This window comes from Palaemon carinicauda, chromosome 10 (genome assembly GCF_036898095.1).
Source record: "Palaemon carinicauda isolate YSFRI2023 chromosome 10, ASM3689809v2, whole genome shotgun sequence".
NCBI classification, from domain to species: domain Eukaryota; kingdom Metazoa; phylum Arthropoda; class Malacostraca; order Decapoda; family Palaemonidae; genus Palaemon; species Palaemon carinicauda.
In genome coordinates this window covers 128,321,567-128,334,066 of record NC_090734.1, presented here as the reverse complement: position 1 = coordinate 128,334,066, position 12,500 = coordinate 128,321,567, and the positions used below count along the sequence as shown (strand labels likewise).

The 12,500-nt window shown below is 37.5% G+C and overlaps 2 protein-coding genes across 3 annotated transcripts in view; both read right to left on the bottom strand.

The window, feature by feature from the left end:
* Nucleotides 1–2,803, bottom strand: part of LOC137648752 (uncharacterized) — a 20,427-nt gene extending 17,624 nt beyond the window's left edge. The window contains exon 1 of the mRNA XM_068381834.1: nt 2,676–2,803. The gene's annotated coding sequence lies outside the window, so the exon portion shown is untranslated. The remainder of the gene's footprint in view (nt 1–2,675) is intronic.
* An 854-nt stretch (nt 2,804–3,657) lies between these two features.
* Nucleotides 3,658–12,500, bottom strand: part of LOC137648739 (uncharacterized) — a 12,722-nt gene continuing 3,879 nt past the window's right edge. The window contains exons 6-12 of one of the 2 annotated variants that reach the window (XM_068381811.1): nt 10,205–12,138; nt 9,046–9,135; nt 7,919–8,598; nt 7,209–7,338; nt 6,877–7,003; nt 6,110–6,276; nt 3,658–5,670 (exon numbers count right to left, since the gene is read on the bottom strand). In XM_068381811.1, the coding sequence (XP_068237912.1) occupies nt 5,491–5,670; nt 6,110–6,276; nt 6,877–7,003; nt 7,209–7,338; nt 7,919–8,598; nt 9,046–9,135; nt 10,205–12,138 (3,308 nt within the window). In that variant the 3' untranslated portion in view covers nt 3,658–5,490. Of the gene's footprint in view, nt 5,671–6,109; nt 6,277–6,876; nt 7,004–7,208; nt 7,339–7,918; nt 8,599–9,045; nt 9,136–10,204; nt 12,139–12,500 lie in introns of those variants that run through there. The other variant, XM_068381812.1, reaches the window with a different exon arrangement.

The window sequence follows — 12,500 nt, the reverse complement described above, 5'->3', positions numbered from 1 at the left end:
GGCCTTCTCCATCAAGAGGCTCAATACTAGACAATATTCTAAGAGTTTTATTCCACCTGTGATCAAGTTGTGGAATGATTTCTTAATCGGGTAGTTGAGTCAGCAGAACTTCAAAAGTTCAAACTTGCAGCAAACGTTTTTATATTGAACAGTCTGACATAAGTCTGTTTATAGTTTATACATGAAATGTCTGTTTTAATGTCGTTAATAATTTTAAAATATTTTATTTTAATTGTTCATCACTTATATCATTTATTTATCTCCTTATTTCCTTTCCTCACTGGGCTATTTTTCCCTGCTGGAGCCCTTGGGCTTATAGCATCTAGCTTTTCCAAATAGGGTTGTAGCTTAGCTATTAATAATATAATAATATAATAATATAATAATATAATAATATAATAATATAATAATATAATAATATAATAATATAATAATATAATAATATAATAATATAATAATATAATAATATAATAATAATAGCTGAACTCGGGACGGATAGTGTTTATGAGATCGGCATTGTCTCTCATTGATGTCGCTCGATATCACGCAGTTCACTGTACAGTAGTGTTGCTACATTTAACATCATATTTAAAAAGGACACACGACAGTTGTGTCTTTTCAATTGTAAATATTATCATAGAATTTGACAGGAACAGAGAAACTATGTTTCCGATCAATCCCTGAAATTTTCATTTGGATATATGAATTATTCCCGGAACAATTTAGTCCACCCCCAAAAATAACCATTCAGCCCATACCGAAATAAATGTTCGCTGTAGCTTTTCTATGGCAGATATCAACTCCCTGAAAATTTAATTTGGATATGTGAAGTATTCTACGAGTAATTTACGGCGCCGCCGAATATCGGCATTCCTCGGATATGGAAAAATGGCTACTGTGACTTTTCTATGGCAATAAATGCAAAAATTGATATGAGTGTAGTTCACATAACACCCATCAAACCCTGTGAAAATAATTTGGATATCTGTAAAACTCTAGCAGTAATTTGCGGCTCCTCAATGATTTTTTAGCTAAACATCGTCACTTACAAACAAAAGTGTCAGCCAGGGCATGCTTATATCAGGTATGAACGTGAAAATTGGCAGAAACAAAACTTATTTATTTCTAAATAATCCCTTCAAATTTCATTTGAAAGTATTTATTGGTATAGGAGTTATTGACTCCGCCGCTAAAAATATCAGCTGCTCCCCTCGCCCCCACCACCTCGCTCCGAAATTTATGGTTAAGGAATGTCTGGGTTACGGGTTGGGTGAGATATCTTAAAAAAAAAAATTGCATATCATAAAAGGTTACTCACTTCGTTCGCGACAAACATAAAGACCCTGCACCATTATTGAAATCCTTCTTACAGCTAGCAGATCGAACATTGGCTGAATATCTTTTAAACTGATATTCTGCCATTGTTTACGAGGGACTTCATTAAACCGTACGTTGAAGGTACACGGTATGAAGTTGAAATTAATTATCCTCTTTCTATAGAGCAAAAAAAAATAAAATAAAAACAACTGAGCCGAAATTACTTTAAGTCCCGAAGAATACTACTATATAAAGTATGTGATCGACATTTTAGAGAATTATCAGTTATCGCCAACAGAACAACAATCATCCAGCGATAGTAAATTAGCCTAATTCCTTACTTCCACTTTCATATTACTTATTAGTCCATTAAATTATTTTAATTTCAACGAAAATTGTTCATGGAAACAAGATACCTTCAGTAATGTGTAAATAACACATATTGATAAACTAGCCAGTAACTATCCTCTTGGGCTACCAGGATAATAATTAATTACATGATTGAAAATTTGTTACACGTTTTTCTTTTAAGTGCGACAATGTCTCAAGGGCCGAATAAGAACCGACAGGCAAAAGGCCTACAAGGCAAAATCCTGTTGGTACTGTTATTCTCTGGATCCTGGATACAACAGGTCGTGCTGGTGCAGGCTATGTACATTCTCGGTTTAAGGGTCTCTTAAGTACACACTTTGGCGTTTTTAGCAATTTCTTTTTCAAAAGTTTAAATTTATGATTCGAATGCTCCTGGTCAGTTTCGTTTGCAAAGCAATTGCCTCAGTCTTTTCTTTCTTCCCATAACTTGATAAACTAGGCCTATGTATTTCCAGAAAAATATCTAATACCAAGCAATTCACAATTTATGAAACATTGAGAAAAACACTTATAGCCTTGAGTTCCCTTCGCAGTCAAATTGACCATTAGCTCTGTATATCTGAAATGCTTGGAGCAGCAGCTTCTTAGGGTGCTCTTGAAAATCCAGTCCATTACTAATGATTAAGAATTTGTTTCGTGTGTAGGCTACTATCGAAATTTAACCGGATGAAAATAAAAATTTCCGTTTAAAACAGATATTGGTCACTTACGTAGACATATGGCCTACAACAGGATGTGAAAATGATTAGTCTATAATCAAGTATTCATATAGTTGATAAGAGCATTAATTAATTTTTAGATTTAGAAAATAGTCTAGTTGGGAACAATGAGCTGCCACAAAGAGGGATCAAAGCGTATAAGGATTCTGAGGGAGTTATTAAAAAAAAAAATACGTTCAAGGACATAACTTGAAGTTATACTCACTCCTTCAAACTTCTATCTGTAATAATCAACACCACAATCAAGCAGACACTGTTAAACCTTACCGAAGACTAGCGTAGAGAGAGAGAAGTGTTATGGTGCAGACTATACCCCAAACGAACAAAAGCACAACTGCGGTTCAACTCGATTCTAGCTTCCAGAGATGCAGGAAGTTGTATGGCTTCTCGGGTCGTTCCATATATACTGCATCAGACAAGTTCTTTCTCTTTCCGCATAGACAATAATATTATTGTTTGCTTTGTTTCGGGCCTTTGTTTGCCGTAGTAAACAAAGGATTCACCCTAAGTTTGTGAATTATTTACAGAGATGAAGAAAAGAACGTTAAAATTCAGTTTATCTCTTATTTTCTTAATAATTGGCAGCGACTCAATTTACATTTAAATTCAGGTTTATTTGTGTTTTATTAGAAATTACCACAAATTAATTAATCATTAAAACAATAATCAAGTTGTTGTTTTGAGTTCCTTTTATATTTTCCAGACGTAAATCGTCTGAATCGAAGTTAATATGTACTTTCTTAATTGAATATTAGTTGTAATTTCGTGTCATATTTGCAGAAATTCTCTCTCTCTCTCTCTCTCTCTCTCTCTCTCTCTCTCTCTCTCTCTCTCTCTCTCTCTCTCTCTCTCTCTCTCGTTAGAATACTTACAATCTAGACTGACAAGGATTTGTTAATGATAAACATTTACTTAATTTAGTTTAATTGACAAAAAAATGGACGCCATCTTTATAAAAAATACTTATTTATTTTAAGTACAATAATTCATTTATGTTTAAATACATCATACCACAAATGCTAAAGATTACTGGGACTATGAAAAGGTCTTTGGAAATACAGTATCTAAATACACACACACACACTATATATATATATATATATATATATATATATATATATATATATATATATATATATACTGTATATATATATGTATATATATACATATATATATATATATGTATATATATATATATATATATATATATATATATATATATATATATATATATATATACAAACACCAAATGCAGTCGTTTCAAGTCCACTGCTGCACAAAGACCTCAGACATATTCTTAGTCATGTCTGGGGTTTGGCAATCTTCAACACCACGCTGGTCACAGAGATGGTGGGAGACTAGTCTAATCGCTCACAGGAAACCAACCTAGTATGGGAGGCCCTGACTAGTACAGCTTTGCTAATCATGGCGTTACGCAAACCCTTTCACCACGATAAGGTATCCCCACTCAGATCATACAATTTCATGCAACTATACAGTAGGCCTACGCCTACCTCTGCTACCTACCGGGATGAGGCAGCTATAGCCCTAGTCCTAGCCAAATTGGTCTTCAATAGACCATAAGTGCCAATGGCATGTGGACTTTCATATTCGGTCACCATATCTGTATTGATGGATATTATTTTCAGTTGTTTTGACTGACATATGTTTTAAAATTCCTTGTCATCATATGCTAACAGGAACAATGTCTGTACGAAAATGTTTTCATTCAGTACGCGTTTGATTTTAGATTTAAAAAGTGAAGAAAATTTGTCCGTCGTGTTGGCTTGCTGTTCTCATTTTGTTCTGATGGTCAAGCATTAGCCATGATTATTCTAATTTCTTATCCTTAACTCCAGCTTATACTGATTTTACATACTTTAGCTGACTCTATTCTGATTTTATAACTTGTAGCTCTGATTCGATATCCTTTAGCTCAGACTTTATTCAGATTTTATAACCTGTAGCTCTGATTCTATTCTGATTTCATATCCTTTAGCTCTGACTATATTCTGATTTTATATCCCTTACCTTTGTACTCTAATCTGATTTTAAAGTCTTCAGCTTGTACTATTCTGGTATAACTAGCAGTTTTTTTTTCGTACTTTGTTTTAATCTGCATTTGTGCCTAGATTCTGGTAGTGTAAACCAGTTTTGATCTTATCGTGTTTTATAACCTGTGATTGTTCATATTAATTACAACTCGTAACTCTGTCTACATTCTAGTTATAATCATAATCATCCCTCCCTCTTTACCATGTTGTTAATGTTCAATTTTACTTCTTCCCTTGGTATTTCACCTTACACTATGTTGTCCTGTACTTTAATTCTTCAGCTAACTCAACCATCCTCTGGGTCTCCAAGAGTGACGGATGTCAACATAGGGTAAGATCATTCTTCCTAACTAGGTTAATCAATTCTCTCAATAACAAAATATTTGTACAAACCACATTTTCAGCGTTGAAAAGAGAAGGTACGAATTGACAGTCTTTATATACAAGATTTTATGTAATGTCCCAAATAGAGCCAGTTTTACAGTACTTTACCCATAGTCCCCTGGGTGGTATCAGCTCCCGGGGTTGAGAGATGACCTGTTTTCTACTGATTATTTTGGTACATAAAATAGTTGATAGGATTCACTGATATATTCATCACTCGCTCATCAATCTCGTACATTTGAAGGTTTAAAGGCCACTCATGAATGGCAGAGGCAAGGGACAGTGACATTACCCTATCAAGCAGGACAATGCCCTAGAGATATGATCAGGGGACAAGGCCCCTCCCCACCCAAGCTAGGACCAAGGAGGGCCAGGCAATGGATGCTGATGACTCAGCAGATAGACCTATAGGCTCCCCCAATCACCCATCCTTAGCTCACAAGGATGATGAGGTTGCAGCGACCAAAGGAACTGACGAGTTTATGCGGAACTCGATCTCCAGTCTGGCGATCATCATTCAGGGACGTTACCACATCGGCCACCACAACCCTGAATATTATTTCCTCCTGTTCTACCTGTACAGTAATCCATTCATCTCCTTGACTTACTCAGTTCGCTTCCCTGATTCTCTGGGTAATCGTTTGTTATCCTAGCCCACCAGCGCGAGCGCAGTTGCCATACACAGCAAGATCCATCCAGTTCAGATAACTGTCCACTCTTGTGTACAGTCCTGGGAACCTGCTGTCTCCACAGCCGAAGCCGGAACTGACGACACCTGCCACCAGTAAGTTCTCCTTCAGGAACAGAGGTCCTCCAGAGTCTCCCTTAAAAAAAAGACAAAAAAGAAAAAACTTAAGGATTTTGTCAATTCCTGGATTAAGGAATTTCTGCGTCAGCGTCACCCTGAATAGTGCTGCTGTTTTATAACCAGATCAAGGGTCCTTTTGAGTTACTATGAAGCTAATAAAATGTTTTGAGTAAATTCAGCATTATCATCATCATTATCATTATCATTATTATTATTATTATTATTATTATTATTATTATTATCATTATTATTAGCAAAGCTACAACCCTAGTTGAGAAGGTAGAATGATATAAGAACAAAGGCCTCAAAGTTGAAGCCTCCAACGGGGGAAAAATAGCCCGGTGAGGAAAAGAAACCACTAAATAACCTAAAAGAGAACTAATGAAAAATTGAAACGAAATATTTTAAGAACAGTTGTTTTTACGATTTCTAATCTGATTCCTTCAGGCACTCACCCTACACACATCTTCGCCATCCTCCCCGCTGGCACAGAACATGTTGGCCGTGAGTCCGTCGGGGTAGCAGAAGGTGAACTGCTCGCCCAAGGTCGCGTAGGACTCGTTGCACCCTTGCTGGGAGCGGACGAGAACCTCGACGTTCGTCAGGATGTCTGCTGCTGGAGCTGTGGGAGATTGGAGGATCGTGTATCATCATCATCATCATCATCATTATTATTATTATTATTATTATTATTATTATTATTATTATTAACTGCATACCTAGAATTACGTACAGGAGGGTACTGTCTGGGAAGATCTGAATGCAAAGGATGGTCAGAATTATGAAAAATCTTATGCAATATGCATAACGAACTAATTGAACGGCGGTGCCAGAGATTAATAAACATGATAAGTATGTTTTTTTCTTTTACCTGTTATCATTATTATTACAATCATCAGAATTATTACTATTTTTGTTATCGTTATCATAATTTTCATTACTGATGTGATTTTCAATATTTTATTATAACGGAGGAACCCTTATTTTGGAGGACCGGGGGCATTCTAAAAAACCTGCTGTTCCTTTCTATCATTTAATAGAAAAGACAGTTTTGATTATGCAAGCTGTTCAGTGATGGGTCTTCATAACTAGAATATAGTAAATTTTTCTTATTAAACCACACTTTGTAAAACGAGAGAGAGAGAGAGAGAGAGAGAGAGAGAGAGAGAGAGAGAGAGAGAGAGAGAGAGAGAGAGAGAGAGAGAGAGAGAGAGAGACTTACTGTTGGGCCTAGTTCCCCAGCCAGAAACGGTCGCTTCGTCCCCTTCTTTCAAATCTAACTTAGACGGCGGGACACAGCCCGGGACGAGGCCGGACCGGGCCGGCACTTCTCTTTCCAGCGTTATGATCTGGAATCAGAAAGTCCTGTTGCGTGATCGAAGAAGTTATCTGGCATTGCAATGGTAGAAGACAACGAAAGAACATGTCGAGAATGAAAGAAAGCCACATATTTGCTCCTTGTCACACGATAGGTAAGTATTTATCCCATTCAGTGAAAACTGTTTTATATTTTGGTAATTATTTTAGGAAATACGGATAGATATTTTTACTTACAGCAATATCATTGTATTTGAGAGGGAATTTGTACCGCGGGAAGACTGAAATCCTCGTCACGTTATAGTCGACAATTCTACTTTCATTTGAACTGCCGAAATCTTTCTCGCCTAATCGAATCACGTTGGGTCTGAAATGGGCGGGAAAAAAAGGATACACGGGAAGTCAAGTTCCAAAGATTGATAGGTGCTACTATAGCGTGATTCCTACCCTCATATTCTGTTCCTACCTCAATATAGGGATTCAAATCTACTATTGGGTGATTCCTACCAACCAAATAATGTAATATTCCCCTTCCAAGGTGTTATTACAAGGGTAACACCTCAATTAAGCATTACCAACCCACTAAACAAGCAAATAGTGTAAACAAAACGACCATTTTACCTAACCTAACATAAAGTGCGTTTTATGGATTTTTTCAGTATGTTTTATAGAATAGAATATATTAAAATATTGTCAAGAAGTATGTTTTGTCTATCCTCCTTTGGTAGGAATCACCTCATACCCGAAAAGTAGGGTAGGAATCACACTATAGTAAAATCCTGATTGTATGAATCACACTATAGTAGTGATATTTAGTTACTCTTTATCTCTCAATAATTTGTGGTTAGATTATGTAACCTGAGCTTAAAATGATTAGTTATAATTCTCGAGATCTGTAAGTACACTAATATTAATAGAAGTAGGCCTAAATGGGAAAAATGATATACCTTTTTGGAATAACACAGTGAGCCGCTGTAAGGATGTGTCTCGGAGTTATCAGCGTCCCACCACAGAAAAATAGTTTTCTATCGTCGGTCAGTTCCTCCTCCTCCTCCTCCTCTTCAACTTCATCTTTAGTGAGAACCTCAAGTCCATCGCTTTCTTCTTCTTTTGTGCCAACATCAACGTCATCAACATCATCTTCTAGCACGGTCATATTGAGAGAATGTAGACTTAAAACTGAAGATTCATCCTCACCCTCTATCATATCCATTTCTAATTGCATTTCCAGCCCCTCTTCATTGGGAGGTGTACCTGGAACTTCGTCTGGAAATAGAACAGGTGGGGGCACATACAACCCGTCCCCGTGGGGTGGGGGATGCTGCTTTCCGGGTACTGCTTTAATATGCTTCTTCTCCCCTTTAGTCCCATGTTGGAAACGGTGAATTTCCAGATTGTTGGAGGCGTGGATTCTGGAATTCTTTTCGTTTCCAAATTCCAGACTGGAAGGTTTATGCCCAATCAAGGGTCTCCATCCACCGTAAAAGATTTCGGGGTATCCGTGGGGCCTGAAACCTTCAAAATTGTCTTTTCGTGGTTTAGCTTTGGTACTTCTGAGCTCGGATCCTGTTCTTTTCAGTTTAGGTTTGGTCTGCCTTTTATTTCTTGCATTGCTGATTGGAGAACTCTGGAAATTGAATTAAAATCTTCAATGCATAAAATTCGTTAACGAACCTAGCTAAAGGGGGAGACCTTTATTTTTAGAATATGGTCTTAAATCATAAGAGAGAGTGTACAAGGCAGGGATTCGTAAAGAAATCATAACTCTTATTCTAAAAATCTTTCAATTGTTATAAGGTAGAATCAAACAGCGACAGTGAAAATAGTCATAAGATTTCCTTAGACTTTTACAACAAAACCCAATTGGTTTGATAAGCCAAGATTAAACTATCCATGGGACCTACAACTAACACAATCAGTACACGGGAGTGCAGGAAATTAATTCAAGAAGAGGAAATGTATGAACACCAATGCCATCTAGTGGTTAGATTCTAAACATTTCCATCACAACGCTATAACAACAAATCCTTCTGAGACAATTTTTTTTTCTTTTTTTTTTCACTAAGAGACTTACCAACCCTGGCCAGTCAGCTGGAGGATCAATCTCGACGTCGGTAAATGCTATGCCTCTAGCCATTGATGGGGGCCGATCTCTTCCTCCATACTGTAGAAGAATGAAAATCAAAACAAGAAAGTTTTTTTCCCTAACATAATGTTGGAATATGCATTTATAACATTCTAAATTCTATCAAATTTACCAAAAACAATGTGTTGCATATAAGCAAGATTGATAGGAAGTTGAGAGCAAAAGAAAATGAGTTACTGAGATCCTTGTATTGAATATTTGTGTAATTGGAAAGAGTTTAAAGGTTTAAAGTTCGCTCATGAATGGCAGAGGCAAGGGACAATGACATTGCCCTAGCAATCAGGATAATGCCCTAGAGACTGACCATATATTAGATGATCAGCGCCCAAGCCTCCTCTTCCCCCAAGCTAGGACCAGGGAGGGCCAGGTAGTGGCTGCTGACTACTCAGCAGATAGACCTATAGGCTCCCCCAAACACCCCAACTTTAGCTCACAAGGATGGTAAGGTTGCAGACACTAATGGCACTAACAAGTCTGAACGGGACTCGAACCCCCATCTAGCATACACCAGACAGAGACGTTACTAATCAGGCCACAAGAACCCTCAAATTGAGAGGTGTATGTTGTAGCATCGGTGAATTTATGGATGGAATTCTAAATACGGGCCATGTGGTTCGGTGTTGGGTAACTGAGTGAAACTTAAATGGAGTTGGAAAGCAAGATAGAAGGAACGAAGCGGGAACAGAAAGGAAGGTAGAAGACTAAATGTTTGGTGACATTGTGGGAAAAGTAACTCGGCAAAGACCATTTGATAAAGTCAAGGGTACGCATTAATAGGTATAATGACGGTATTGACCCCTGCCGAGTCTTTTCCCAAGTATTAATAGTATCTTGAATTCTAGATTTTAGCTCTCTTACCCTAGTGGTTTAGAATACCAACATTATCATATCCCATGGGTTCAAAGCATCAGCATTCTTATCCCAAGAGCTCAAAATCTATCACTTTTTCATGATGGCTCAGAATATCAACATCCAATCCTAAGGATTCATAATCTTACCAGACTAAATTTGATCATCACTTAAGAAGAAGAAGAAGAAGAAGAAGAAGAATGTGCATGACTATTAAAATCTAGAGAATAAAACTTACCAAGCAGAAGTTGAGGGCATCGACGAGTCTGGCAACCTTCGGAAAAACATTTGGCGGGAGAGGTCTCCCAGTGTTCTTGCCGACGAACTCTTGCACCTGATCTCCCAGGGAAATGGAACTTTCAGCATCGCAATTCGGGAAGAGGACTACGGAGGTGCCGGCTGCTGCTGCTGTAAAACTACCACCTGTGCCTAGGCCTGTGCTTTGGCCTGCCCCAGCATTATCACCTTGGGAGGTGACCTGATTGCCATTTTGGTTGCTTTGACCGCTATCCTGGCTGGCGTCTTGGTTGTTTTGGCTATTATCCTGGTTATTTTGATTACTATCCTGGTTATTTTGATTACTATCTTGGTTATTTTGACTGCTATCCTGGTTATTTTGGTTATTCTGAGTGCTATCCTGGTTATTTTGATTACTATCTTGGTTATTTTGACTGCTATCCTGGTTATTTTGGTTATTCTGACTACTATCCTGGTTATTTTGGTTGTTTTGACTGCTATCCTGGTTATTATTGTTCTGCTGGTTATTTTGATTGGTATTTTGATTACCATCAGCTTGACTGTTTTGTGAGTTTGCATTTGCTTGACCTCCTTGTGCTGCCTGGAGTGCTTGTTGAATGCTAGTTTGGATGGCCACAAAAGCTGCACCAGCTGCTGCAGCACCTGCAATGGGTCCAGCTTGTTGAAAGAATTCCGCTATACTGAATGCATCTGGGGGAGGAGACGGAAGAGGAATTTCTGTTGTTGTTCCAGGAAGAGGACATTTGACTGGCTTCAAGATCAGCTGATTCAGTCTCTTCGCCAAGATTACTGAGCATTCCTCATTTTCCGGTTGCCGTGTTGGGCAAAGCACATCTCCAATTATTACATCTAGGCAACTCAAGTCTCTCATCAGTAGAGTAGGACACCTTTCATACTCTTGGGAGATCTTTAAACAGCTTTCGCCTTGAAACCTTAATCTCCGTGTCATGGCATTGTCAACATCAGTAATAATGTTTATAGACCTGCAGTTTTCTGATTCATTCTCATCAAGGCTGCTGTAATCAATCACTGGAAATGCACACCTGTCATCTCCAATAGGAGCATTTAAAGTGAGGTTCAGAGTTGGACAATCTCCACTACCAGTGATGCAACCCTCTATCTTAATCGCTGTTGGGCAATTGTCACTGATATTGGCATCACAAGGTATCAGATCAATATTCGTATCATTGCAATTTCCTTCATCTTCGGTACAATTACAAATCCTGTTGATAGTAAAATTTTGACACTGAGGATCACAAGGAATGATGCAAACTGGATCCTTGGCCTCTTTTAAATCGACCGTACAGGTTCCTTCATCAAAAGAGGTATTGCAGAGTTCTTTTTCTTTGGTACACGTTTTTTCAATAACCTCTGGCTTTGGGCATTCGAACACATCTGTATCCCTATATGCTGTGAATTGTCTGGGACTTTCCAGCGTTGGACCACTGAAAACTGGAGTAGGTTCAAGGGTTGCCAAATCAGGCCTACTCAAATGCCTCACATTTTCAGACACAGGGGATAGGCCATAGTTTGTCACGCTGCTGGATGAATATTGTCCAAGTGTTTTCACTACTGGCATACCCCCTTCTGGACGATCTGTATATTCCATGCTTGTGCATTCTACTATTGTTCTAGTACATACTGTCGAATCTGTAATAACAACAATAGTCTCTGAAACTATAGGAGTTTCTATGGGACCTGTAACAGTTGACGTACTTGTCATAACCGATACCACTACAGTCGTCGTTGATGGTGTCAGCCACTCTATCAAAAAGTCTTGTCTGAGACCCAGCCCAGGTGATTCTCGAAGGTTCTTGTCCAGCGGATGGCTCTTGTTGTGTGTGTTTTTCTTAACGGCCAAATCTTTAACGATTCTCTGCAACTGTGTTTTCTTAGAAATTCCATACACCGTTTCTGCAATGGATGTATGAGTAAATATAATGATCCTCTTCAAGCCTTACCTTAGTATTAATCTGTCAGTATAACTCGATAGCTAAACAATGGTATACATTAGTATGGTATTTTTGAGATTGCATATTGATACCTTCATAAATTATCTCAGCCTTTATACGATGAAACAAAAAAAAATTAGATTTGTTCCTATTCTACTAATACACGCACACGCGCATATATATATATATATATATATATATATATATATATATATATATATATATATATATATATATATATATATATATATACAGTATATATATATATATATATATATATATATATATATATATATATATAATATATAACCTAAATAAGATAAT